General features: G+C 39.1%; 2 protein-coding genes across 2 annotated transcripts; both read right to left on the reverse strand.

The window, feature by feature from the left end:
* Window positions 1–1,412: 1,412 nt before the first annotated feature.
* LOC100435360 (keratin-associated protein 3-2) lies at window positions 1,413–2,129 on the reverse strand. The gene has a single exon (XM_024235257.2). It carries the CDS (start codon window positions 2,070–2,072, stop codon window positions 1,773–1,775), a length of 300 nt encoding a protein of 99 aa, XP_024091025.2. The 5' UTR covers window positions 2,073–2,129; the 3' UTR covers window positions 1,413–1,772.
* Window positions 2,130–10,771: 8,642 nt separating this feature from the next.
* On the reverse strand, window positions 10,772–11,423 carry LOC100433789 (keratin-associated protein 3-1). The gene has a single exon (XM_002834353.3). It carries the CDS (start codon window positions 11,364–11,366, stop codon window positions 11,070–11,072), a length of 297 nt encoding a protein of 98 aa, XP_002834399.2. The 5' UTR covers window positions 11,367–11,423; the 3' UTR covers window positions 10,772–11,069.
* Window positions 11,424–26,862: the final 15,439 nt, after the last annotated feature.

Raw genomic sequence — 26,862 nt, forward strand, 5'->3', positions numbered from 1 at the left:
GCAGAATCCCTCAGCATTGCAATTATTACGATTATAACTTGTCTTTCTCCTTCACCAGATTTGGGAGAGACTTGAGGGCACTTGAGACTTGACGTAATAGCATTTCTTTTATCTTTCTACTCCTGGCATTAATATGATGCCTGACATAGGGCAAACACTCGGAAATATGGACAAATGAATGAGTGAATGGACTAAATCTCTTGTTGACAGTATCCTCTGTTGTGTCCCATAGACTCCATGGCTGCTAAGTTCTATTCATTTAAGGTTGAGCTGTAAAAAGCCTATGGAATCCCGTGAGAAATTTCTCTCTGAAGAGACCAACAGGTACATTGAGGACATTTTAAAACAAGTTTGTTAAAAAGCATTTGCTTCTCCCCTTCCTTGTCCTGCTCTTTTTCTTGCATGTATTCTTGTGGTTTTATTTTAATGCATTTTCAGATTTTGACTTGTGTCTTTATATATGTATTGTGTATAGATATACGTACACACATATATTTATATGTGTTACATAAATGTATTGGATGTATTATATATATAATATATATACTTGTTCTCTCTAGGCTTGGAAAAAAAATCTTCATGAGATAAAATTAAGTAGGTTGACAAAATTAAGTAACGAATTAAAGCATATTTAATCAGAGTTTCAGCTCTCAACCTGAGACACCTGAAAAGTATTGGCATTCTATTGATTACTGTGGTAGAACATCTGTGCTGAGTATGGTGGCAAATAGAGGTATGTTCGTGGTGCCTTGTTACTAGAGTTGACCACTTTGAGTTCTCTCTAAGAGAAAATGAAGTTGAAATAGGTACACCTCCAAAATACCCAGATTTTAGAATTGAATATCTGCCAATTTTAATCTATGAACCAATGTACTCTTTTTCTGTTATAATCCAATGTGGATTTTGTTAAAGAATGTTACATGTTTTATTTCTCTTGCATATTTTGGGTTTATTTCACAACTGTGCTCATTAAGCTTCTGGTTTCATTAGTATTGAAGGTTCTATGATGTGGTAGGAAAAATTGGGCTTTAGAGTCAGACATACAAGAGGCTGAATTCTGATTTTCTAAGTAATTAACTTTATGACTTTGAGAATGTTGAATAACTCTTAAAACTTAATTTTTTTCTTACCATTAGTGCTGTTTTAAGGACTAAATGAATGATTTACTAGTGAAGAGTAGATAAATAAATGTTGGTTCACACCAAAATTGCATTTGTCTGAGGAAGAAGAGAGAAGAGAAGGCAAACATAAAAGAGAACCTGTTAAAAGTTAGCAAGGCGTGTTAGTAGTAGCAAGAATGTTAGTCATTCTGCCAATAGAGTCTTTTTTAAAAAATTAAAATAATCATACTATTTTTACCTTTTTAAAATGGAAGAAATATACCCAAAACTAACATAAACAAATGACACATCTTGCCAGAGAAATATAGTTTATTGGAAAACCCACCAAGAAATTTTCTTCTATGAAAATACCCAATATAAGAAACAAGAGCCAGGAAGCAATATGACCAAGAACATGTAATCTGAGGTCTTAAAGATTGAAACAGTATTTTGCTAATAAAACACATTCACCTGCCCACAGGAACCAAATGGTTATTCAGCTAAATAAGCATAAAAAATACTTTTCTTTTTTCCCCCATTAAAACCAAAGGTAAGTTCTTCATATCTTGGTCATCTGGTCTACCTTAACATCTGGTAAACTACTGAGGCAAGTGAATACTGAAGAGACAGCTTCTGGATTCTTCGTTGTCGGGCACTGAGCAAAGTAGCCATCTACCAGCAGCCTCTTGGGAGGCAGGGCTCACAGCAGGGCTGAGTGAAAGTGGTGAGGTTGAGGGTCTCCAGACCTGGAGTTGGCTGGCAGGAGTTGAGCAGGAAGCAGGTGGGCACACAGGGCTGAGGAATGTGGCAGGGTGGGGGACAGTTGTCACAGCAGGTGGGCTCCAGTAACCAAACTGTGTGTGGGCAGGTGCTGGGCAGGCAGACTCCACAGCGGCAGGATTTGTCGAAGGAGCAGATGGTGGTGGCAGGCCCGGTGGGGACACTGCAGCTGTGAGAGGCACAGCAATCCATGGCAATGGGCGTCTGGTTAGCTTTCAGTTTCGTAGACAGATGAGGATTCTGAGGTACAAATGTCTCCTCTCTTGTTAGGGCTATTATATACCCTCCCAAGTGGGCATTGGTCCAACTGGAAGGCTTCCTGTTTTGTTTATGGCACCCTTTTTCACTGAGATTCTCTAATCAGTTTGGCATTTACATGTCCATTAAGAGTTCCTGCTCTTATTAAGTTAATCATATTTTTGACTCATTGACTTGTCATTTTTGTCACAAGATCATCACATTTTGTCTTCACAGGTTTCTGGCATGCCAAACCTTATATGACTTTTATGGGTAATCAATCCAAGTGACAATTCAGCTATAATTTTGGAGGCCAAACTCTTTTGGTTTTTCCCTCTTAATTTTAAATACTATGGATAATGTGATTTCTATTGACTAGTTTCAGAATGAGTAACTCAAATGATGAACTGGACCATTTTCAACTCAATAAAGTCAACAAGAACATGGCTATTTACAGATGAATGTTTCATGTGACTACAGGCATCTCGGACATGTTTGCATTATTTAGTGATATTATAATTCAGGTTCTATTGAGCAAGCAAAGTGGTAGAATGGTACAGGATGAAACTCCTTTTTATTATTTTTAATAAATCCGTAGTGAATTTCTCAAGGTAGTATTATTGTATGGATTGTTTTTTTCTAAAATAGTCTCTATTCTCAAAGTTATGCCAATCTTGTGGTGAATCAAAGTATAAATTCATTGGAAGGAAGGGTCCACACAGTGGCCATTCTTTGTTGAATATACCACTAAAAGAAAACCACCTCAGCCTTGATTCATTTTCATGTGACTGGTGTACATGCTTTAAAATAAGATGAAATAAGAATTAAAAGGAGAAACCACAAGAGTCACAGAACAATCATGGGTTTTGGCAGGGAATCTGACCCAATGCAATTTAGAACTATGGCATTCATAAAAATCACTTTTTCACTGACTTACTCCCTACTTTGCATGTTTATTTGTTTTCATACCTTGGATCTTTAACTAGATTGAAATTCCTTTGAGGTATGCCTTAAACAACATTATTTACTTAAGTCAGCCAGAGATTGAACTAGATAATCTCAAATGTGTAATATTCTAGATTCCAACATCTTCTTACACCTGTCCATGATCAGCACAAATCCTTTCAGATAATATTGTATAATTTAAATTACATACTCGTTATGTGGCAATTTGTTGACTAAACAGAAAGCAAAGATTCTGGGTAGGTTGTTTCTGAGGGGACATTACCAAAAACCAGTATGATCTATTTAAAAGAGAAGAAAGCTGGCTAAAATCAGTGGAAAAATATCAAATGTCATTGGTAGGTAAGCCTTATATGTTATATGTTAAAACAACCAGTTTATCTTTTTCTTTAACAACAAAAATACGTGGTACATATATGCCGTAGAATACTATGCAGCCATAAAAAATAAGGAGATACTATCCTTTGAAGAAACATGGATGGAGCTGGAGGCTATTATCTTTAGTAACTAATGCAGAAACAGAAAACCAAATACTGCATGTTCTCACTTATAAGTGGTAGCTAAATGATGAGAACACATGTACACATAGAGGGGAATAACAGACGCTGGAATCTATCAGAGGGTGGAAGGTGGGAGGAGGGACAGGATCAGGAAAAATAACTGGTAGGTACTAGGCTTAATACCTGGGTGATGAGATAATCTGTACAACAAACCCCCATGACACCAGCTTACCCATGTAACAAACCTGCACAGGTACCCCTGAACTTAAAAGTTAAAAACAAAAAAACAGAAAACAGCTTTCAAATCATTTTTATTAGCAGGAGTTTACAACAAATGCCAAGGGTGTTGAACATCATACTGTTACCAGATGGTGCTGTGCAGTTCCAGGCTTTTGGTGTCCCAAACAAAGAACTGGACGAGACACACACAGCAAAACAAAGAAACAAAAGTCTATTAAGCACAGTATTACACTCTAAGAGGGGGAGAGTGAACCGACCTCTATGAGATGAGATCAGCCCCCAGCTTGGTGCAGTTTGCGTCTTTGTGTGTGTGTGTGTGTGTGTGTGTGTGTGTGTGTGTGTGTCCTTTCCCAAGGCTGCCTAATCTCTAGCCAGTGTCTGCCTCTTTGATTGACAGGTGTGTTGCTTAGTTACTTTGGCCCCTGTGTGCTTGCGCACCACCTCCAGCCCATAATTTTAAGTACATACATGATATGCAGTCCATATGCATAAGCCTGAATGAGCTGATTTTCATACAAGGTCATGTTAAGGATACGTTTTCTCTTAAATGTGCATGCTTATCCATGAAGAGTTGCCCCTTACTGGTTTGATCCTTATCTTGCCGGCCATGGGGGCCTTGCTTTCTTCTCTATCTTACTTTTTGTTTTGGCTGGAGTGCAGTGGCATTCTCTGCTCACTGCAGCCTCCACTTCCTGGGTTCAAGTGATTCTCCTACCTCAGACTCCCAAGTAGCAGCTGGGATTACAGGTGCCCACCACCACACCCAGCTAAGTTTTGTATTTTTTGTAGAAAGGGGTGTTTCTCCGTGTTGGCCAGGCTGGTCTCGAACTCCTAATCTCGAATGATCCACCTGCTTCGGCCTCCCAAAATGCCAGGATTACAGGATGAGCCACCGCGCCTGGTCTAACTTCTGCTTCTTATCTTGCTTCTTGCTTACCTGCCCCTTCACCTTGCTTCTGGTCTCTGCTTTTATTCACTCCACGCTTTATCCAAATTTTAATTCCCTTTGCTATTCTCCTGCCTCAATACCTATACTTTACTACTGAAGAACAGAGAAGCAAATTCAAGTGGCCTTCCAAGTATATTATAAAATTCAAAGTTAATGAACTAGTATTGAAATCGTCAAGGAAATGTTTAATGTTTACTTACTCTTGACTTACCAGTCTCTCTCATCTAGAAGCCAGTGGCTTGGCAAGTAGAATATATGAAGAAGACCCTCTCCCATTCTCTGTGTTCTCTCTGACTTCTCTTTTAAAATCGATCTTGAAATGTTATATAGATTCAGGAGATCTACTGTACAACATGGTGACTATAGTGAATAACCATATACTGCATTTTTGAAAAACGCTGAGAGAATGGATTAAGTGTTCTCATCACAAAAATGATAACTATGTGAGTCACGCATACGTTAATCATACAGCACATTACATAAAGTGAAGGCGGGAGTCTCCTAGGTACTTTACCCTCTGTGACCTTGTTCATACTGTTTCTTTAGCTTAAAATGACCTTTCCCAATTCTCTACTTTCCAAATCCTGTTGATCCCTCAAGATTCAGCCAAACATCCCCTTCATAAAGAAACTCTAGGTGATTCTTCTAGATGTTTGCATCCTTTTCTCTGCTCTCACAAAATGGGCTGCCTATTCTTCCCTTTCAACCTCATTTCTTTCTGCTATATTTTGTAGTTTGTCACTTAAATTTGTTTTCCTCACTCCAATGCAAGGTTCTTGGAAGCGGTAATTGTATGTTAGTTTTATTTGTCTTTTTCAAGCACCTAGGACAAAGCCTGAAACAGAGTAGGCATTTGATAAATATTTGTTGAATTGGATTACATTTCAGATTAGAATTAAAAAGGTATTTATTTATTTTTATAATGGCCTTTTATAACAGTAACACTTTATATAAACCAAGTGATTCATTTTTTGTGTGAATTGCTTTACAGTTGTCAAAACTTTTTTTTTTTTGAGATGGAGTTTCGCTCTTGTTGCCCAGGCTGGAGTGCAATGGCACGATCTTGGCTCACAGCAACCTCTGCCTCCCGGGTTCAAGCCATTCTCCTGCCTCAGCCTCCGGAATAGATGGGATTACATTCATGCGCTACCATGACCGGCTAATTTTGTATTTTTAGTATTTTTAGTAGAGACGGGCTTTCACCATGTTGGTCAGGCTGGTCTCGAACTCCGGACCTCAGGTGATCCACCCGCCTCAGCCTCCCAAACTGCTGGGATTAGAGGCGTGAGCCACCATGCCTGGCCCACATTTTTAAATTCAAAGATTTACCTAAATGAGACTTTGAAAAAAATGGGCTTGGCTCAATCTTTGAGGTCCTTTCGGTGAGCATGTTGATCTCAAATTGCTAGGTTCACTGCCTCTTTAAGGACACATGTGAGTTTATTTAGAGGCAGGGAAAAAATAAAAATCAAAGGTAGATGCTGACCTTGGCATTTAAAACGATTCTAAGCTTAGAGCCTAATGCATTTCACTATCCTCACAGTTTTCTTCAGGTATCTATGTATGCCTGTGAGGCCTCTTTTTGGCTCTGAAATTTATGTTGATGTCATCAGAAAGTGTAATTCTGTTGGATGTATTTATAAGTTCATGATGCATGTGTCAAGAGTCGTTGGATAATTATAGCATTAAATGTTAAGACAGTATGTGGTTTGGGGAGTAGTGGTGTTTATTTAGTTTTGAAGTAAGGAGATCCATGATAGCATTTTTTTTTCCCATTTCTCATTTGAAATCATTGTTCAAAACAGGAAAAGAAAACTTCTGTAAAACTGAAAGCACAGTGCTATAATATTTTCTTCCAAATGGCCTAATTAAAGGCCATTTGCTGAGCAGCCCTCAATGACTACTGAAGGTCCTTAGGGTAATGTGGGCAAGCTCTTTGGCTAGCAGCAAGGTGGTTCACACTCTGGATGCAGGTGGTGACAGAGAGCCCGCTCAGGGTTGGAGCTGGGTGGCATTTGTTGAGCAGCCAACAGGATGGCACATAGGAGTCAGGCACGCAGCAGGGCAGGGGGCAGGTTCACAGCAGGTGGGCTGAAGGCGGCTGATCTCATGAGGGCAGGTGTTGGGCAGGCAGACTTCACATTGACAGCTTATGTCAGAGGGGCAGATAGTGGTGGCCAGGCCAGTGGGGACACTGCAGCATCCTTGGAGATAGGAATCACAGCAAGACATGGTGACAGTGGACCAGGAAAATGTTTTGTTGCAAAGGAAGGCTTTCTTCTACAGGGTTGTCCTCTATGGGTCTTTTATATCCACCTATCTCAGAGAACATGGCTTGTGTCCATCAGAATGTTGGACGGAACATCCTTGTTACTGTTTACCTAATTCTGTAAAAATAACTCACTAACTTCTTTACATATCAGACACGGGATGAGCTCTCCTTCAGTTTTATTTAGTTGTGTTGCTACATTCAAACTTGCTTCCTGTTGTAGTTTCAAAATGGTGTCAGTGTAGTTTTCCACTTACTCACATGTAGACACATCCATGTTGTATTAGTCTGTTCTCATGCTGCTATAGGGACATACCCGAGATTGGGTAATTTATAAAGGAAAGAAGTTTAATGGACTCACAGTAGACCCACCTCGGCCTCCCAAAGTGCTGGGATTACAGGCATGAGTCGCTGTGCCTGGCCTCAATAACAATTTGAAGGAAAAATGAAATACCTTGTTTTTTTATTATATTATCAAGGATAAACAATTATTAATGTTAAGGGCAGTTGTTTTACCTTGATTATTGATGCTGAAGTTGAACTGAAAATGTGTTTGAGTTGCCAAACATTCTGCATTTCAATTCAAAGTTAATGATCCAGCCAATATTTCTTCTCTGCTGACACTGCTAATCAGTAAAGTCTAACTTTTTAAAAAAGGTTTGTTCTTACCTTAGAAACATGGATACCTTTTTTAATACTCATTGTATACACTCATTTTATTTTAGACTATAATCACCACAGAGAAAGCAGAGCTGCTGTGTACAACAAAAGATACAATTGACAGGGATAGTAGAGAATATATTGTCAAGTGTCATATACTTTCTCCTGAATAAAGACAGCCACCTATAATCACATTTCTCTTTGACATATTGCTGTCTATGGGGAAGGTGAGTGCTTTGGTGTAGTGGAAAGAGAAGGGACTTGGGACTTAGTTTGGGGTTTAAGTTCTTCTCTCTCACTTATGATTTATGTAACTTTTGCAAGTAATTTAGTCTTTCTCAGCCTGAGTTTCTGCACCTGTGAGTGGCCTTTCTTCACCTGTTAGTGATGCAGGGCAGGGGAGCCCCAAAGTGGGGCTTAGCCTGCAAGGGTTCTTGGCTTTGCCTAGGGAAGAATTCAAGGGCAAGCCGGAGGTAGAAAACAGCTTTATTGAAGCAGCAGTGTTACAGCTCCATGACTGCTCCTGTAGAACAGGGCTACCTCTGTAGGCAGAGAGTAGCAGCTCAGGGCAGTTTTGCATATTTCTACCTACTTTTAATTAGATGTAGATTAAAGAGTGGTTCGTGCAGAAATTTCTAAGGAAGGAGTAGTAAGTTTTAGGTCATTGGGTCATTGCCACGGAAAGGGGTGGTAACTCAGGTGTTGCCATGGCAATGGTAAATTGACACGGCATGCTGGTGGGCATGTCTGATTGGAAAGCTGTTTCCGTCCCCATCCTGTTTTAGCTAGCCCTCAGTTTGGTCCAGTATCTGAGCCCCGCCTCTGGAGTAGAGTCCCACCTTCTACCTCATTAGTATGCCCAGTAGATATTCACTTAATGTGAGCTATTCCTAATGAAAGCAGTAAAAGTAATGAGGTAGAATGGGCTTGGTTAGTTGCATGGGGTACTCGTTACTTAGAATGCTTCTGGATGATCTAGAATCATAGAATGTTAAAACGAAAAGCAACCTTAGAGATGGTCTGATCAACCAACCCATTTTACTGCTTTAACACCCGAGACCCCAATAACTTAATTGACTTGCTTAGGGCCACAGAGGCAGCTCAAGGCAGAGCCAGGACTAAAACAACACATCTTCTGGTTTCCAGTTGGGGATTTATAACTAGGCCAGGGCCCGTGAATGCTAAACACCATGGTAGTATTTTAGGTACTAAAAACAAACTCTAAATTTTTATCCCTTACTAGCATGTATGAAAACATGAACGTTCTTTGCTTTTGACTAGAAAAAAGGTAACTTGGCATGGTAACAAAGGTTATTCTATAATAATCCTAAACATTTCATTGATATTTATAAATGTATTTATGAACACAAATGAAGGAATTAATAAACTTTTTTAAGAAAGCCATTTGGGAAAAATACATATTTCAAGAAATAAAAAGATGACCAACCTAAGTATCCATCATCCAATGAGTGGACAGAGAAACTGTGGTATATATACACCATGGAATACTACTCAGCTGTTAAAGGGAATGAAACAATGTCTTTTGCAGCAACTTGGATGGAGCTGGAGACCATTATTCTGAGTGAAATGGAGTGGGAAATCACAGGAATGGAAAACAAAAAGCCACGTTTTCACTTATAAGTGGGAGCTAAACTAAGTACGCAGATGCATATGGAGTGATATAATGGACTTTAGAGACTCAAAAGGTGGAGGGTGGGAAGGAGGCCAAGGATAAAACACTACATATTAGCTACCATGTATACTCCTCAGGTACGGGTGCACTAAAATCTCAGAATTCACCACCACTATATAATTCATCCGTGTAACCAAAAACCACTTGTACCCCAAAAGCTACTGAAATAAATAAATAAATAAATAAATATTTTCAAAAGATGCCTTTTGGTGAGAAATTTGGGAACTACCATATGGCAGTAATGGTGATAGTCTTTCATGTGTAACAGGTTGATGCTGTGGACACGGTGGTTTCTATACTTCAGGGCATCTTGTCCTCACAATAATCCTGAGACAGAAGCAAGGCAGAGAGTAATAACAAGCTAACTGAGCCTGTAGGAAACCAAGCTATAGGTAGGAAACCACTTTAATAAGAGGGAAATTGAGACTGAGAGGGAAGCAATTGGCCCAAAGGCCAAAGGCAAGTCCAAAAGTACATATATATATATATATAGATAGATAGATAGATAGATATAGATATAGATATATATACACACACACACATATATACATATATATACACACATGTATATATACACACACATATATATATATCATGATACCTTTATTTTCTGCAAAGACCTAATTGCACTTAGATTTTTCTAAGATAAATAAGGACATGAATTAGTGGTTATCATAGAGGTTTTGTTCTAACAGAAACTGTGTGTTTTTTCTCTCAGAATTGTGTGACTATTTCTGGTGTGTAGAAAATACTACAATGTGGTCTGATATTTTAAGTATATTTCAATGTCATGATATTATATGTCACTTAGACTAGCAAACTTCTAATCATAGTCATGACTAATGTAAACCAAGTAAGCCCCATTTGAGGGATCAATGAATACTCAATAAATGCTAATATTAATTCAAAATGGATTGTTTTGGAAGACAGCATATATGAAGAAATGGATATATATACTTCTCAAAATTGCTTTGCATTTTGAGCTCAGAATTTCAGATGACTGTGAGGACTAGGATAATCAAATTATTTATACACACCAGCACAGTGATCAATTCATTTAGTCAATTAAGGAAGAAAGAAAAATCAATGTCAGAATCAATGGAAACTAAAATCAAGTATTTTTAAAACATTCTCTTAATCTCTAGACTCTAGCATAGTGCTTGCACAGTGGATGTCTTCCGATAATATCTATTAAATAAAGATCTGTTAAATAAAAAGATTCTATAAAATGAACTACCACATTTTTTACTTTTTAACCTATCACAAATAACCAGTATTTATTTTTTCGATAAATTCTACTATGAGAGCTCTTACTCTGTTGGGGTAAATCTTGGATAGTGTGATAACCTGCTGTTCAGGTTTAGGTAGGCATTCCACTTTCCCTAATGGGAAACATGAAAATAAATCATCACAAGGTCATATTTGCTAAGCCAGAATAAAGTTTATTAACAAATAGTCAAAATGGTTATTTCTCAAAGAGTGATGAAATAGCCTAAAAGACAGAAAGGAGGTCTCCAACTGTACCCAAAGGAGCAAAGAATTAAGAAGATTCATCAAGACTTGGCCCCAGGGATTGGGATGGCCTTAGCTTTGATGTAGGCAGTAGTGAGTGCTGAAGCCCAGATGGTGTGGAGAACATTGGGCAGCCACCTCATGGAACCTGTGCAGACTCTGCTGGTTAACAGCGGGGCTCACAGGGACTCTCACAGCCAGGCTGAACATAAGTGGTCAGGTTGATCCCACTCAGTCCAGGAGTCTGGTAATGGTTGTTGAGCAGCCAGCAAGTTGGCACATAGGTATCAGGCTTGCAGCAGGGTGGGGGGCAGGTGTCACAGCAGATGGGCTGAAGGAGGCTGATCTCATGTGGGCAGGTGCTGGGTAGGCAGACTCCGCAGCGGCAGCTTTTATCAAAGGAGCAGAAGGTGGTGGCAGGGCCAGTGGGGACGCTGCAGGAGCGGAGAGCACAGCAATCCATAGCAATGGGAGGTGGGTTTTTGTTGAGTTGAGAGAAGAAGTCTATTGGTGTCTCGATGCTCCTCTCTTCTGCTCTGGCTCTTATATACCCATCTCCCTGGGCGTCAGCCTATTACTGAGGGTTTTTTCCCCATGTTTCAGTTTATAGCTATTTCCATAAAAACCATCTAATTACTTAAGTGTTTATTACCTAAGATACACTGCTCACCTCATAAAAGAGATTTAGGTTGTTTTGTTGTCAAATTAGGACTATTCACATTGCCAGTGTGTCACTACACAGAAAGCTTCATTCCAGTCTTCAAAGGTACCGGGCCATTATCTTCTAATCATTATACCCTCACTAATAATGGCTCGGTATGCCAGGCATCTGCAAACCTTTCCCACTTCTTTTGTTTACTTTTCAGATGAAGAGGACAAGTAAGCTTTTTGTTTGCTGTTCTACCAGTGACCAAAGGTTCTATGTGATCCTTTAGGCCCTCGGGCTGAAAAAGTGATATAACATTTTAGATTTATTATTTGTGGCTCTAATAAACTGAATGAAGATGAATGGATAGAATCTATAGAGAAATAGATTTTGGTTTTGTGTAAAGAGGCACTTTCTAACAGAGCTGTAACAAATCGTTTGTTCTGCATTACTTTCAAATATGCTCTGAACGATCACTTGGTAAGAACATGAAGATGGGAATGAAGACCTGCATGGGTGAAAAAGATGGGCGTCCTTTAAGCTCCGTCCAACTGTGTTATAAATGGAGATTATTTATAACCAAAAAGCTAGTTGTATTGGGCCATTCAGAAGCTAAATGGTGCAGTATTTCCCAGACTGAGTTCCATGAACACTGGTTCCAAGGGACTTGAAAGTGTTCTCTGGTAAGTAAGTTTGGGAAATGCTGAGTTCTTCATTGTTGGGCCTCTCAGAGCCTTTAATGTGCTAAAATGCTCTATGACTTTTCAATACAGAGATATAGCATATATTTTTCTCCAAACTTACTTGACCATGGACTGCTTTTTGTTTGTTTTCAGAGATTAGCTCTATAGGTCAGTGCTTTATGAAACATACTTGGGGAGATTTAGCAACATCTTACAGCAAGCTTGTTCAACCTGTGGCCCAGAATGGCACTGAATGCACCACAACACAAATTCATAAACTTTCTTAAAACATTATGAGATTTTTTTGTGATTTTTTTTTCTTTTTTTTGCTCATCAGCTGTCATTAGTGTTAGTGTATTTTATGTGTGGCCCAAGACAATTCTTCTTCTTTCAATGTGGCTCAGGGAAGCCAAAACATTGAACACCCCTGTCTTACTTACAGGCTCTGTGGTCCAGAATAGAGACATTTCCAAGTTTCATCTAAACCACTAAAAGTCTAAAAATAAAGTTGTAAAAGTAGATAAAGGTAGAAAATTTAGTATGATGATTTAGAATTACTTTAGAATATGAAAAATACTAAACTGGTAAAACCTTTAGAAATAGCTTACTTAGAAAGGCTTAAAAACACGTACATATTTTCTTGACCCATTTTTTCAGATAAGATGGCTCAAGTTCTAAAGTAGAAAATTGCACAATGCAGAGGAATCAGAAGCCCAATGAGATGCAAATCAACAAGATGTTGGATTAAAAAAATGCTTAGCATGAAACTGCTTTCATTTTAGCCATTTTCTTATTGGAATGATTTTGCAGTTTTGGATTCCTATGCTGGAATTTACATCTCATCTCTCTTAGATATTTACATATCAAAATTAGAATTTACATATAAAATGCTCATTGATTGAACACCTGTTGTATGTTGGGTATCATGCAAAAAGTCGCAATAGGCTCCTGCCCTTACAGGGGTCATAGAGAAGAAGACAGACTCAGAGAAATAAGCCAGCAAACAATAACAAAGGAGTGTACATTTAGATTTTCCAGGTTATGATATGAGAGTTTAGAGGCAGAAGCCATAGACTTCTCCTGAAAAACTTAGGAAGCCCTTCACAAAAAGAGAACATTTGTTTGGATCTTGAAGGGTGAAAAGGAGCTTAGCAGATAGAAATAAATAGTAAGGCTATTTCAGCCATTGAAACAAAATGCCACAGGACACCCATGGTATGGCAAAAAGTGTTGCCGGGTTGAAGCATAGGTTCTGAATCTGTTGGAATGAAGATGGAAAGGTGGGTTAGTGCCACAGTATGAAGAATTTGTACTGTGCTTAGTGTCCTACACTTAGGATTTTGAACTTTATCTTGTAGGCGATGGGCATTATGTTAAGGTTGCTGAACAGGTATGTGACATGACTAGATTTTGGAAAGATGCTGTAGTTTTTGAGGGGAGGCTCACCATGGTTATCATTGCCACTTACTAAGTATTAAGTAATGTGCTGAGTGCTTTGCATGCATTATCTCATACAGTTCTTACAACAACCTTATAATGATGTATGCAATGATATTTTCCTTGCCCTTTGACAGATGAGGAACCTGAGGCATAGAGAGGCTAAGTAGCTAGCGAGTGAGTAGCTGGCATTTGAAGCCAAACAGTATGGCTTCAGACTCCATGGTCTTAATCACTGTGCCAGATTCCCTCCTGCTTTAGGGGTATTGTCTGACTACACTGCAGAAGACCCTCAAGATTAGTTGAGTGTAAGACTGGTAGGAAGGATGAGGCCAGGTCATTGAAGGTCTTGGGACCACAAGGGGAGTTGAGTTTAGAGCTATTTTCTTAGTCAAAAGACTACGCTGTAGAAAGGAGGTAATTTGAAGACAAGGACAATAATTAAGAAACTATTTGGGTGTTCTAGGGGAGTGAGGAGTGTCTTAGAAGATATCACAGTTTTGTGGGAATAGAGAAGAGAGACTTACCGGAGATTTCTTATCACATCATTCAGTTTTTAGGGACCACCCTCTGGGTAGTACATCAGTTTCCACAATAAAATTAATATTTTTGTTTTTAAGGTAATGGGAACACTAATCCTCTGCTAACACTTTGCATGTATGAGATGTATACCATGTGTCAGGCATGGTGCTAAGTATTATTGTGCAACTTCTTCCTCATATCTTACAACCCTTTAAGATCACTGCTGGATACACTATTACTGTACCCATTTCCCAGATGATGAAACCAAGAGTAAGGATATTAAGTAATGATTCTAAAGTCACACTGCTAGTGAATGATGGCTCACCTAATAACAATAGTTGGCACAAAATCAATATTTTTGTGGAATTAAATTTTATATAATTGTAGATTATGCTCATGTACTTTTAAAATTTATTAATGCCCTCAACAAAATGTCTAAGACTATGCTAGGTACTAAGCATAGAGCAATAAACAGGTCAGATAAGGTCCTTGTTGTCAAGTGGGAGAGACAGACAATAAAAAAACTAACAAATGAATAAATAAGAACTCCAGAGAAGTGCCAGGGAGTGTACTAACTTAGTTAGAGTGGTCAGAGTGGCTGGACTATAGTGAAGAGAAGGAGTGTAATAGGAAATGAGGTTACAGAAGGTGGCAGGTGGCAGGCCGTGTAGGATTTTGAAGGAGTGTGATGGGAAATAAGGTTACAGAAGGTGGCAGGTGGCAGGCTGTGTAGGATTTTGAAGGAGTATAATAGGAAATAAGGTTACAGAAGGTGGCAGGTGGCAGGCCGTGTAGGATTTTTTAGTTGTTCTACACAGTTTAGATTTTACTCTAAGGGTGTTGAAATCCACTGGATGACTTAAAGAAGGGAGTGATAAGATGCGATTTATGTTCAAAGGAAAATGAACTGCAGCAGAGCAAAGTGGAAACTGGCACAACTAGAAAGTGTGAGGATAGACAGTTGATGCTAGTTTTTGATGAACTGTTAAGAAGTGGTAGAGTTTGGAAGCCCTTTTGAAAGTGGAGATGATAGGTCATGCTGATTGAGAGGATGTGTGGAGCCAAGGATCATATCTAGGTGTCAGATTTACTCGTAGAAACGGCTGCTGTCTGGGGTGATAGGAAAGGGATTGGAGATGAGTTTAGTTTGGGACCGACAGACAAAACATCCCGAAGCTGTGAGAGGGAGCAGAGCTGGAGGTGCAGATTTGGGAGGCTCCAACATACAGGAAAAATTTTGCTTTCAATGATGTGTGTGGACTAAGAATGAGATAGTCACTTTTATGTGCGTTAGTCATGTTTTGCTGTGAGCCACTTTGTGCCTTACCAATATCCATCTCCCAACAACTCAGTGAATTTCTGGGTGGCTGTTGGGAAACGCCTTCCACAGTGTCACCTCCTGAGTCAGCAGGGATGTTAGGAAGCTTCACACTTTTGGGCCACTCAATTTTCCTAAAGCCTGTTGCAATTCTTCATCCCTTCACAAAAGCAGGATATAGAAACCTTTAAAGTTTGTCATCCTAATAAAAATGTCTGGTAAGTGAAAACATTTGGTCTTCATTTCCTGAACTGCATGATCTTTGAAACTGCCAGTGCATTCCTTTATAGTATAGATTGAAAGAAAGAATGGCTGGTATCAGGGCTGCCATTGACATCAATTTATTCTTTGTTTACTTTGCTATTTGCTGAGCATTCACGCAAAGGATTCTGGGCTTGGGTTAAATGGTGAACTTTGGGAGTGTTTTCCAGTTGCATCAGATTTTTTTTTTTTTTTCCAGTTTGTGGTTATAGTCAAGCCTGATATATCTCGTCACCTTATTAGCTTGCACTGAAAATTACCCCCAAATTGAATTTCTTTTAAATGGAAGTAGTGGTGTTTTCCACTTGAGGACATCTGATAGTCTCTGTAGTTGTCATCTGGCAACATGCAGAGCTGATCTCATAGCTTTCAGTCACGTGGCACATGCAACATTCTTGCAAGTGGTTGCTTAGCCAGCTGGCTGGAAGTGTTACCTATTTTTCCTGGGAACCCTAGGCTTTCAGTTTAATTCTTATGTATTATTGTAGGCTGTGGAGTATACAGATAGTAACAGATAATTCTATATGATTAATATATAAAAATATGTGTTAACTAAAATTAATATGTTTAGGAAAATAGACACTCCATAAAATTTGAGTACCTACTATATGCCAGGCACTGGTAAAATAAAATTTTCAGCTGCCTACTATGTGAAATATTAAGATATTTAAACTTACAATATTCTGGAGTAAGCTTTGGAATTTTCATCCTTGGAATTATTTTCTAACAATTGTTGTACTTTATAATTTTATTTTGAATCAGAGACTTTTTTCTCCATTGATTAGATAAATCTGACTACTGTATTGAATTAAATGACCACTGATTTTCCAAAGAGCTCCTGTAGTACTTGAAATTTTTTGAAATTAAGAGACTTAATTGTTATGTATTTAAATAACATGACACTATGGTTTTAAAATATACTTTGAGTTTTTAGCTTATTTTACTAAACATATAGTTGGCTATACGGTAAGGGCAAATTCTCATACAGAATTTTCTGTGTAACAGATTTTTTTAAAAGCGCACTACATGTATCATGTCATTTAATTCTTACCACAGCCCTATGAGGTTGGTATTAAAGCTATCATCTCTTTCATAGCTGAAGGAAACTGAGGCATAGAGCAGTTAAGTAAGTTGCTCAAAGTCAATAGCTGGTAAGTGATGGAATTAAAATCTGAACCAAGGCCACCTGGCTCCAGAGTCTGCATTCTTAGTCACTATACATTAGTTTATAATCTCTCTATTATTGATTATTACATTTTTCAAGAGAAAATATACAACTTGGTTTATTTCAACCTATCTCTGTTGAGCACGTGCTATTTGCTTTGTACTGTGCTAGGAGATTTAAGGCATTCAAGGACAAGCAGGACATGGTGTACTCTTAAATATCTTAGAATTTACTGGGATTCACAGGGTACACCGGGCTTGAATGCAAGGCAGAGGAGTAGGAAGGCATTCCAGCTGTAGGGAAGAGCAGCAGTAAATGCATAGAAGAAGTGGAAAAGAAAAAATGGTTGTTAGGAAGCCATGAATAGTGCGCGGTGTCTAGAGAACAATTGTGTGAGATAAAAGCAAGATATAGAGTCTTGACCCCAAGATGAGGAGTCTGAACTTGAATTAAGTAGACCCATGGAGAACCACTGGTATATATTTTTCTAAGGCAGGGAAGTTACCTCTTTAACTCCTTCATTTGTAAATATGGCCAATATTGCTATCACATTGATAGGATGTTTAAAGAGTAAATTAAAGAAAGCATTAAAATGTGCAATGCAGTGCCTGGAACATAGTAAGTCCTTAATAAATGATTCTAATAGGTGTGATTGTTGTTACTAAATAAGCAGAGGGAGGCTGGAGTTTTTTCTTCCCCTTCATTTTCAGCTATTCTTTCTCTCCAACAATAGGGAATCTAGGGTTAAATTTGGGAGTTTAGCTTTTAGGTTTCCCATGCCTGGAAAGCCTGCCTGTTGATAGTCTTCATTATAGTTTTTGCAACCAGTGAAGACCCCGCCTCCACAAAGGAAACTGTGCCCCTCTACCTTGCTTTGCTGGAACCCTGTAAGATCACTGGGAAGCAGTGTGCGCTCCTCATGTCCCCTCTACCACGTTGCCTTTTTCAGGAGGCAGTCATCACAAATGCCTAGCAGGATTTATTACTCAGAGGGGACTGAAGAAATGCTCTATCTGCTTGAGCATGACCTCTTCCTCATTCTGTCTTTCTCATTACTATCTGTGATTTACATGAAGTGATACAATTTATATTTTGGTACAGTTAGTAATTTCCTCCATAGAATAAGATGTATTGCAACAGCTTGTAATCATAGCTGGTCAGTTTTCCTGAGTGGAAATTTGACATCTGAGTCCATTGGGATGAAAAGAACAGAAAGGAGGACGACAACATGAGAAAAACCTTCCCAAAAATATTAAGTGTGTTTTGATTTTCGAGAGTACACCACGCTTAGTACTGGAGGTAAAGATTTGGAAGGCTCCAACACATAGATGAAAATTGTGCTTACTATGAAGCACTTAGACTGAGAATGAGATGACCGTTTTTGTGTGATCCATTTTATTCAAATGGAATACAACATCACCCTGAGCAATGCTCTTCCTATTTTTAAAGCTATTTTCCACACATGACTATGCTATCCTCTCCATAGCCAAAAGGGCTTTCTGCTCCTGAAGACATACACTTGAATGGAGAAGAGACATAGAAAATAAAATTTGTTGAGCACCTGCTATATGCCAGGCATATTACTATTAATAACCTTATTTGTTATTCACAGCAATACTGTGACATATTAGAACCCCCATTTGATATACAAGACAAAAACTGAGCTTCTGAGAAGATTTGTCTAAGGTCACAGTCAGTTAGTGAGTAGATTTGGGATTTTAAACTCAGGTCTTCTGATTCCTTTCTCATCCCACTCTCTGTCCCTTCCTACAGTTAAAAACATCTTTAGAGTGATTAAAGTGTCAACCTATACTCAAATACAATAGCAGTCCCCAGCCTTTTTGACACCAGTGACCGGTTTCATGGAGGACAATTTTTCCACTGACTGTGGGTGGGATGAGGGTGGGATGGTTTTGGGATGAAACTGTCCCACCTCAGACAGATTCTCACAAGGAACTTGCAACCTGGATCCCTCACACGTGCAGTTCACAATAGGCTTTGCACTTCTATGAGAATCTAATGCTGCCGATCTGCTGATCTGACAGGAGGCAAATCTCAGGCGGGAATACTTGCTCCTTGGCTGCTCACCTCCTGCTGTGTGATCCAGTTCCTAACAGGCCAGGGACAGGTATCACTCTGCAGCCTGGGGCTTGGGGACCCCTGAGAAACAACATAACAAGTTTGCTTTGCTTAGTACATGTTAACACAGAAAACAAGTGTTTCGTATGACTTCTAGTCCCAGCTTCTGGTTCCCTCTAACTTCTATCCCTGTCTTTTGTGCAGTTCTCTTTCTGTTTGGTCCCTTCTGATCACTAAACCAACAAGCGTTGGAGTAAAGGGCAAAAATGTTAACCTCAGAGTTTCCTGAATTCTATCTCTAGGATTCTATTGTTTTTTCTCCCTCAACCTCTCCTGAATAGAGAACCTTGAATTTCCTTCTGTTTAGAGTTTTTTGTGGCTGTTGCTGTCAACCTCTGTCATCTCTAACTCTTCTCAAACTTCCTCATGCTTCCTGGCTTCAGTTGCTCTGAAAATCCTGAGTTCTTTCCCTTCTTCTTACCGTAAGGTTATCAGCCCATTAGGATCTTTTTTTCCAGGGTCACAGGTGTCATCTTTTGAACAAGTAAGTACTGTCTTAGAGATAACATAATTGTAGTTCTTTACTCTGGCCCCATTTGGACCAAGATTTCTCTGATCCTTTTGGGAAAATATTTGGTTTGTTTCATTCATGCAACTAAAATAAATAAGATATTAAAAAATTAAGAAAGTAAAAGTATTGAAATTTTGTATGTTAAGTATTAACCAATTAAAAGCCAGGAATTTTGATTTTCATGTTGTGTACTGTACCAGTCCTGTTTCTCTATCCCATATTTGTAATGCAAGAACAAAGAAGAAAAAAGAGAACATGCTTAGAAATGAATAGGCCCAACATAGGCTCGTAATACTTGGTGCTTTGGATTAGTCTCTCTCAACCTCACAAAACAATTTTACTAAACTCTCAAATCTCCAGTCTTACCCAAGGCTTACATGCTTTAGTTGATGTGATGATTCAACATTTTCTCCCTTCAAGTTTCTCAACATCCCTTTGTGTCTTTGAGCTTTTAAAACTAATTCTGTCTAATGGCATTTAACAGAATAATCATGATGGAGAATAGGTTTCTTAAGTCAGAGTTATGATTTTTGGGATAAGTCAGTCATTAACAAAGGGCCGTCTGCAGTCAGGTCTCTGGGCACATCCCACTTTTCATGGAAGGCTTTTGATAGAAAAGGTGGAACTTTCTTAACTACAGAGCTTAATGTTGTTGAGTAATCTTTCTAGTTTCTCAATTGGATTCTATCAGGTCTAAAATGCTGTAATTCTCTGACTGCCATCTCCAAAGCTCAGATATAATTTTTTTCTCATAATCCACTATGGTGATTAATGAAAGGGAGTAAATGAACATTCTGTACAAATGGCTCACTAAATAATCTGATTTTTCAAAGGCAGTAAGAGTATAACAGTTAGGGTCCCACAGAAGATGAGAACCAAACACTTTCTTTTTCTATTGAATAAAATTCATACGAATAATTTTTAAGCTGTTCACTAGATAACTGAAAGGATTAAAAGAGGACCCTAAAATACCACAAATGTGGAAACTGCAGAAAGCCCTAGTTTTCCAGGGAAGCTTTAAAGGCCTAGCTTTAAATGCAAGAGGCAAGGAATTAAACCTTAGAGAGGGAGATGTCCTGTAGAGCTGAAACTGTTGTTTTAAGAGAGGACTGGTTGGTCCTGGTGACCCTGGAAAGGAGACAATGAAGCTGGTTCTACAAGTGTTGAGAAAACTGCAAACTGAATTCATGTGCTGCCATGGGCAGGATCTGCACCTGCCATGGGCAGGATCTGCACCTGCTGGAGTGAGAAGTGTGACTTGGGGCAATTATCCTGGGATCTGCTTAGCATACAGGAAGCCCCAAATGGAGCAGAAGGAAGGAACAAATCCTGCCTTCCTATTCCAGCTTTGCAGTTTTCCTCTGTCACCCCCTAGTGGAAAAGCCTAACAGAACTGCAGTCAAAGCCACAGTGTGTTTTGCAGAGTACAGAAGGGAGGCCTTGGAGCCGAGAAATAGAAACGTAATGGGCACAAAGAGGAATTTATCCTGAAGCCCACAGCTGCCCAAAGAGATATCCTTGGATCTACTGAATCTCCCAACACCAATCTTTACTTCCAATTCCTTAACTTCATGGTCTCATCAAGAATTTTGGGATCAGAGTTGGGTTTGTATTTCTGTTTTTTACTTATGAATAAACTATTGAACCGCCTTTAGGTTTGAGTTCCTCATCTACAAAGGTAATGTAACAGTATCTATTTTACAGGATTGATGTAAGTATTCAATGAAATTAGGTTAATATGAAGCTTACTTAGCTTGGGGTGTAGCATATGGCATAGCCCCCAAACTTTTTGGCACGAGGGACCGGCTTCATGGAAGACAATTTTTCCATGGAGCAGGGAGGTGGGTAGGGATGGTTCAGGATGATTCAAGTGCGTTACATTTATTGTGCACTTTATTTCTATTATTATTATAGTGTAATATAGAATGAGATAATTATACAACTCGCCATAATGTAGAATTGATGGGAGCCCTGAGCTTGTTTTCCTGCAACTAGACGGTCACACCTGCGAGTGATAGGAGACGGTGACACATCATCAGGCATTAGAGTCTTATAAGGAGCCCACAGCCTAGATCCCTCACATGCATGGTTCACAACAGGGTTTGCGCTTCTGTGAGAATGTAATGCCACCGCTGATCTGACAGGAGACAGAGCTCAAGCAGTACTGCTTCTGGCCGGTGGCTCACCTCCTGCTGTGCTGCCTGGTTCCTAATAGGCCACAACTGGTACCAGTCCACTGCCCAGGGGTTGGGGGCCCCTGCCTTAATAGATTGCTCCTGTGCACATCCAGCCTTATAGTTTGGTGGGTAGATAACACCCAGCTAAGCATGAGAAGCTCAGGTTGCACAGTCATTCCATTTTTTCCAGTTCTTGCCCACTAGCAAGCCGGAAGTAGTTTATCAAAAGGACAGTAGTTATTTTCAGAGGAGGGCATGGATTTTCTCCAAAACCTTATAAGTCTGACCTGTAATTCCTCTATTGATGCTTGCCAGAGGCTACATACAGTGAGCATGTGTTTTCCATAGACACTTCAAATATGGTTGGATGTGCTGGCTTATAAGGCTCAAATGAAATAGCAGCTTGAATTGTAGCTGGGACTTTTCTTTTCTTTCTTCTTCTTTTTTTTTTTTTTAATGGAGTCTTGCTCTGTCACCCAGGCTGGAGTGCAGAGGAGTGATCTGGGCTCACTGCAAGCTCTGCCTCCCAGGTTCAAGCAATTCTCCTGCCTCAGCCTCTCAAGTAGCTGGGATTACAGGTGCGTGCCACCACGCCCATAGCTGGGACTTTTCTTTAGAGCCTTCTCTTGCTCTTGTCCCCCCTAAAACCTAGCAGCATTTTGAGTTATTCATTAAGTGGGTTGAAATAACAAACTCATATATGGTATATGTTGACCCCAAAATACAAAAATGCCCACCAAGAGTTGTGCCTTTTTAGCTGAAGTTAGCTTAAAATATATATCTTTCACCTTGGAAAGGATATATCAGTGTGTTCCAGACAATTGGACTCCAAGAAACTTCATTGAGGAGGTGAGCTTTTTAATTTTGTAGAGTTTGTTTCTTGCCCTGGAGTTCATTAATGTTTTACCAAGTCCTCTAAGGTACTTGTTACTTCCTGCTCGTCATATGTAACCAGCATGATGTCATTGATATAGTGGACTGTTATGATGTTGTATGGAAAGTCAAGATGATTAATACCATGAGTATATTAGGACAGAGAGCAGGATAGTTGACGTAGCCCTGAGGCAATGCTTGGAAGGTTACTGTTGGCCATGCCAGGTCAAAGAAATGTACTTCTGGTTGCCCTGATACAGAGAAAAATGCATTTTCTTGTCAATAGCTGCATACCAGGTGCCAGGGGCTGTCTTAATTTGCTCCATTCAAGATACAACATTTGGAACATCATCTCCAGTTGAGGTCACCACCTGAATTCATTTAAAACAATAATACATAATTGTTTGGTTATACTCCAGGGTTTATCTGCTTTGTCCACGGGATAAACAAGCTCAATGGGGAGATGGTAGGTATCACAACCCAGCTTTTTCCAAGTCTCTGATAATGGCACCCATCTTCAAAATTTTCCCATCAATATAGTATTATTTTTTATTTACTATTCTTGTATCAAGGGAAACTTCTGGGGGCTTCAACTTGGTTCTTTTTACCAAATGAGCTTTATTCCTCAGTGCCAATGTGGGGATTCTGCCAGCTGTCAAGCATGATTATTCCAATTATACATTCACAAATTGTGGAATTGTTCTGCAGGCCCACTGGGTCCACTGTGATTCAAATGTAGACCAAGATTCTAACTATCATCTGGCCATCAAAAGTCACCACTTTTTTTTGGAGGACCAGTGGCATCTGGGTCTCTAGAAATTAGTGTCAACTTAATGTCTAATAGTTCCTGTAATTGGCAGAATTTCAGCCTCCAAGGCCTCTGAGCCCTTGTGTCATGACCCAAGGTCATGTACCTTCAACCCTAGGGTCAGTAGCTGCTTCCTGTAGTTGCTACTTCCATGTTCAAATAATTGGCATGGATTTTGTCTCCTCACTACATGCTGACTGATGGAAAAGTTGTTACCAGGAGTGGTCCTGGAAAGTAGATCTTCATAGATGGGACTTGGGGATGTTATGTAGCATGTCTGCTATGTAACAAAAGGGACATTTCAAATGTAATTAAGGTTACTAATCAGTTGACTTCAAGATAGTGACAATATCCTGAATTATCCAGGTGTGTCCAATTTAATTATATGTGCCCTTAAAAGCAGAACATTTTTTTTCCCAGCTGAGAGCAGAAGAGGACATTGGAGAGGGAAGTGGGGGTAGGGTAGGAAATCAGAGAGATTCAAAGTATAACATGAACTTGACCTACCACTGCTGGTTTGAAGATGGAGGGGACTATATGAAAACATGAGAAGGAAATGAATCCTGCCAATAAAACAATTCCTGGAAGAAGACTGAGCCTCAGATGAGAACCAGCTGATACTTTGGTTTTACTCCCATAAGACCAAGAGCAAAGAATCTCGCCATGCCCTGCTGTACTCCTGACCCACAAAATCTGTGAGATAATACATTTGTGTTATTTTATATTGCCAATTTTGTGGTAATTTGTTAGAGGAGCAATTGGAAACTAATACAATCCCCTGAACATCTGAGTATAGATATCAGCCAACATTTTAATAGGCTTCCCCTTAATTTCATTCCAAGGATACCATAATAAACTAACTACTGACAGAACCCTGTGGGTCAAAGCATTCTGGCTACCACTATATCTCTGTTTCTCTTTACAGTGAATGTACAGTTGTCTCTCAGTGTACTGGGTGGGGGGAATTGGTTCCAGGCCTCCTGCATATACAAAATCTGCACATATTCAAGTCTCAGAGTCAGCCCTGTGGAGTGTTTATGAAAAGTTGGTCCTCCATATATGCAAATTTTGCGTCTTGAGAATACTGTATTTCAATCAGTGTTTGGTTGAAAAACATCTGCGTGTAAGTGGACCCATGCAATTCAAACAGGCCAACTGCACTTACTTTTACTTTGGTAGTCAAGTTTTGTGGCTTAGCTTCCAGTGCTCTGAGATCCTATTTTCTCTACTGAAATCAAAGAGAGGGAGTATCTCCACCATCATATCTAGGCTACTGCAAGAGTCTCTCATGAATATAAAAGCCTTGAGTGAAGGCAGTTTTCTCTGGGACCTTTGGAAAGTTACCTGGCGATGCGTATGTGTGCAGTGTCACATGACAAATCGTCTCCAAAATTCCTATCTCCTTAAGTCTTTGATTCCTTTCCTTTACATTATGTCAAAAAAGTCCTGACACGTGAGCATCAGTAAACATAGGCCATTGTTGATTTCAAGTTTAAACCAACAAATCAAATAATTCTTTGTACAGAAATTTTACATCCAGAATCTTTAAGTGTAATCACATCATTTAGGCATTCCTCATAAGCAACTTCCCTAAGTGAGATTATTAGAGTGTCATATTCCATCTTCTTTGGTTTACTACCCCAAAAATACACTTACACATATTCCTCAGGTTTCTGCTAATATATAATAATACAATAATGCTTTTTAAAAATACACTTTATTTCCAGAGTAGTTTTGAGTTCACAGCAAAATCGAGCACACAGGTTTCCTATATACCCCCTGTTTTCACACATATGTAGCTTCCCCCATTATCAACATCTCCCGCTAGAGTGATACATTTTTTTACAATTGATAAATCTACATTGACACATAATCATCCAGAGTCCATAGTTTTCATTTGGGTTCACTTTTGTTGTTCATTTTACGGGTTTGGATAAATACATGATTTGTACCCACCTTATAGTATCATACAGAATAGTTTCACTGCCCTAAAATCCTTTTTTGTTGTTCCTATTCCACCCCTTCTACCCCTAACCCCTGGCAACCACTCATTTTTTTAGTCTCCATAGTTTTACTTTTTTCAGAATGTCATATACTTGGAGTCATACAGTATTTAGCCTTTTCAAATGGCTTCTTTCATTTAGTCATATGCATTTAAATCTCATCTATGTATTTTCATGGCTTGATAACTCATTTCTTTTCGGCACTAAATAGTATTTCATTGTCTGGATGTACCACAGTTTATCCATTCTCCTACTGAAGGGCATCTTGGTTGTTTTCAAGTTTGGGCAATTATGAATAAAGCTACTTTAAACATCCATATGCAGGTTTTTGAGTGGACATATGTTTTCAACTTTTTAAAGTATATACCAAGTTGTATGATTGCTGGATTGTATGGTAAGAATATGTTTAGTTTGGTAAGAAACTGTCAAACTGTCTTCCAAAGTGGCTGTACCATTTTCCATTCCCACCAGCAATGAATGAGAGTTCCTATTGCTCCATATTCTTGTCAGCATTTGGTGTTGTCAGTATTCTGGATTTTGGCCTATTGCATGTTTTTTCATGCATGAGCTATTTTTCCTGGATCATACATCATATTTGCCCTATGGAACATCTGAAATGTGATCAGAAATACAGGACTAGTAGGAAAAAGTTATAGTTATGGTGGCTATTCAGCACAATAGGCATTCCATATAAGTACATTTCCTAAGTGAGTTTATTAGAGGATTTTCCAGCAGTGGACAGCTGTTCTCATCAGACTCATCAGGAGGGAAATCTATTTTTACTGGTAAAGGAGGCTCAGAATGACTTGGAGATTCAAGATCCTCAGCCCCCTTTGAGTTCAGACAGAAATCCTTATGCCAGGTTTCAATTCTAAAACTTCTTCCTTGTCAGTTCCCTAACTTTCACATGACAGTCTTGTTGAAGCTGTGAATTCAACTTACCTTTCAATTATGCAACTCACACAATTAAATTTAGTTAGTGTTTAATATAGGGCAGTATCAGTCCTGTGGCTATAACAAACAAGTGATTATTTTAGGGCTGCTGCTGAATCTTTTCTGGATCTCTGATTATGACCTGACCTGAGATATTAAGGTCTTGAATTTGCCATTTTTCTTTCTGAAAGCACGCAGTTCACTCAGAAGACATCCTTCACCACAATGCTTATAATCATCACGACTGTCTTAATAGTCAAGAGCAGCAGCAACTTGCGCCCCCAAGCCACTTATTTTAATAGGTGCTTTATTTAAACAACCAAAGTAATAATGGTGATGTTATTGCATGCAATGCATTTCATTTTTTATTGGCAAGGAGTTTAACACTGGGTTCAAGCTCAGGGACTTTACCAAAGCAATCCCCAAGTCCCATCTATGAAGGTCTACTTTCCAGGACCACTCCTGGTAACAACTTTTCTATCA

Source organism: Pongo abelii, chromosome 19 (assembly GCF_028885655.2).
Source record: "Pongo abelii isolate AG06213 chromosome 19, NHGRI_mPonAbe1-v2.0_pri, whole genome shotgun sequence".
NCBI lineage: Eukaryota > Metazoa > Chordata > Mammalia > Primates > Hominidae > Pongo > Pongo abelii.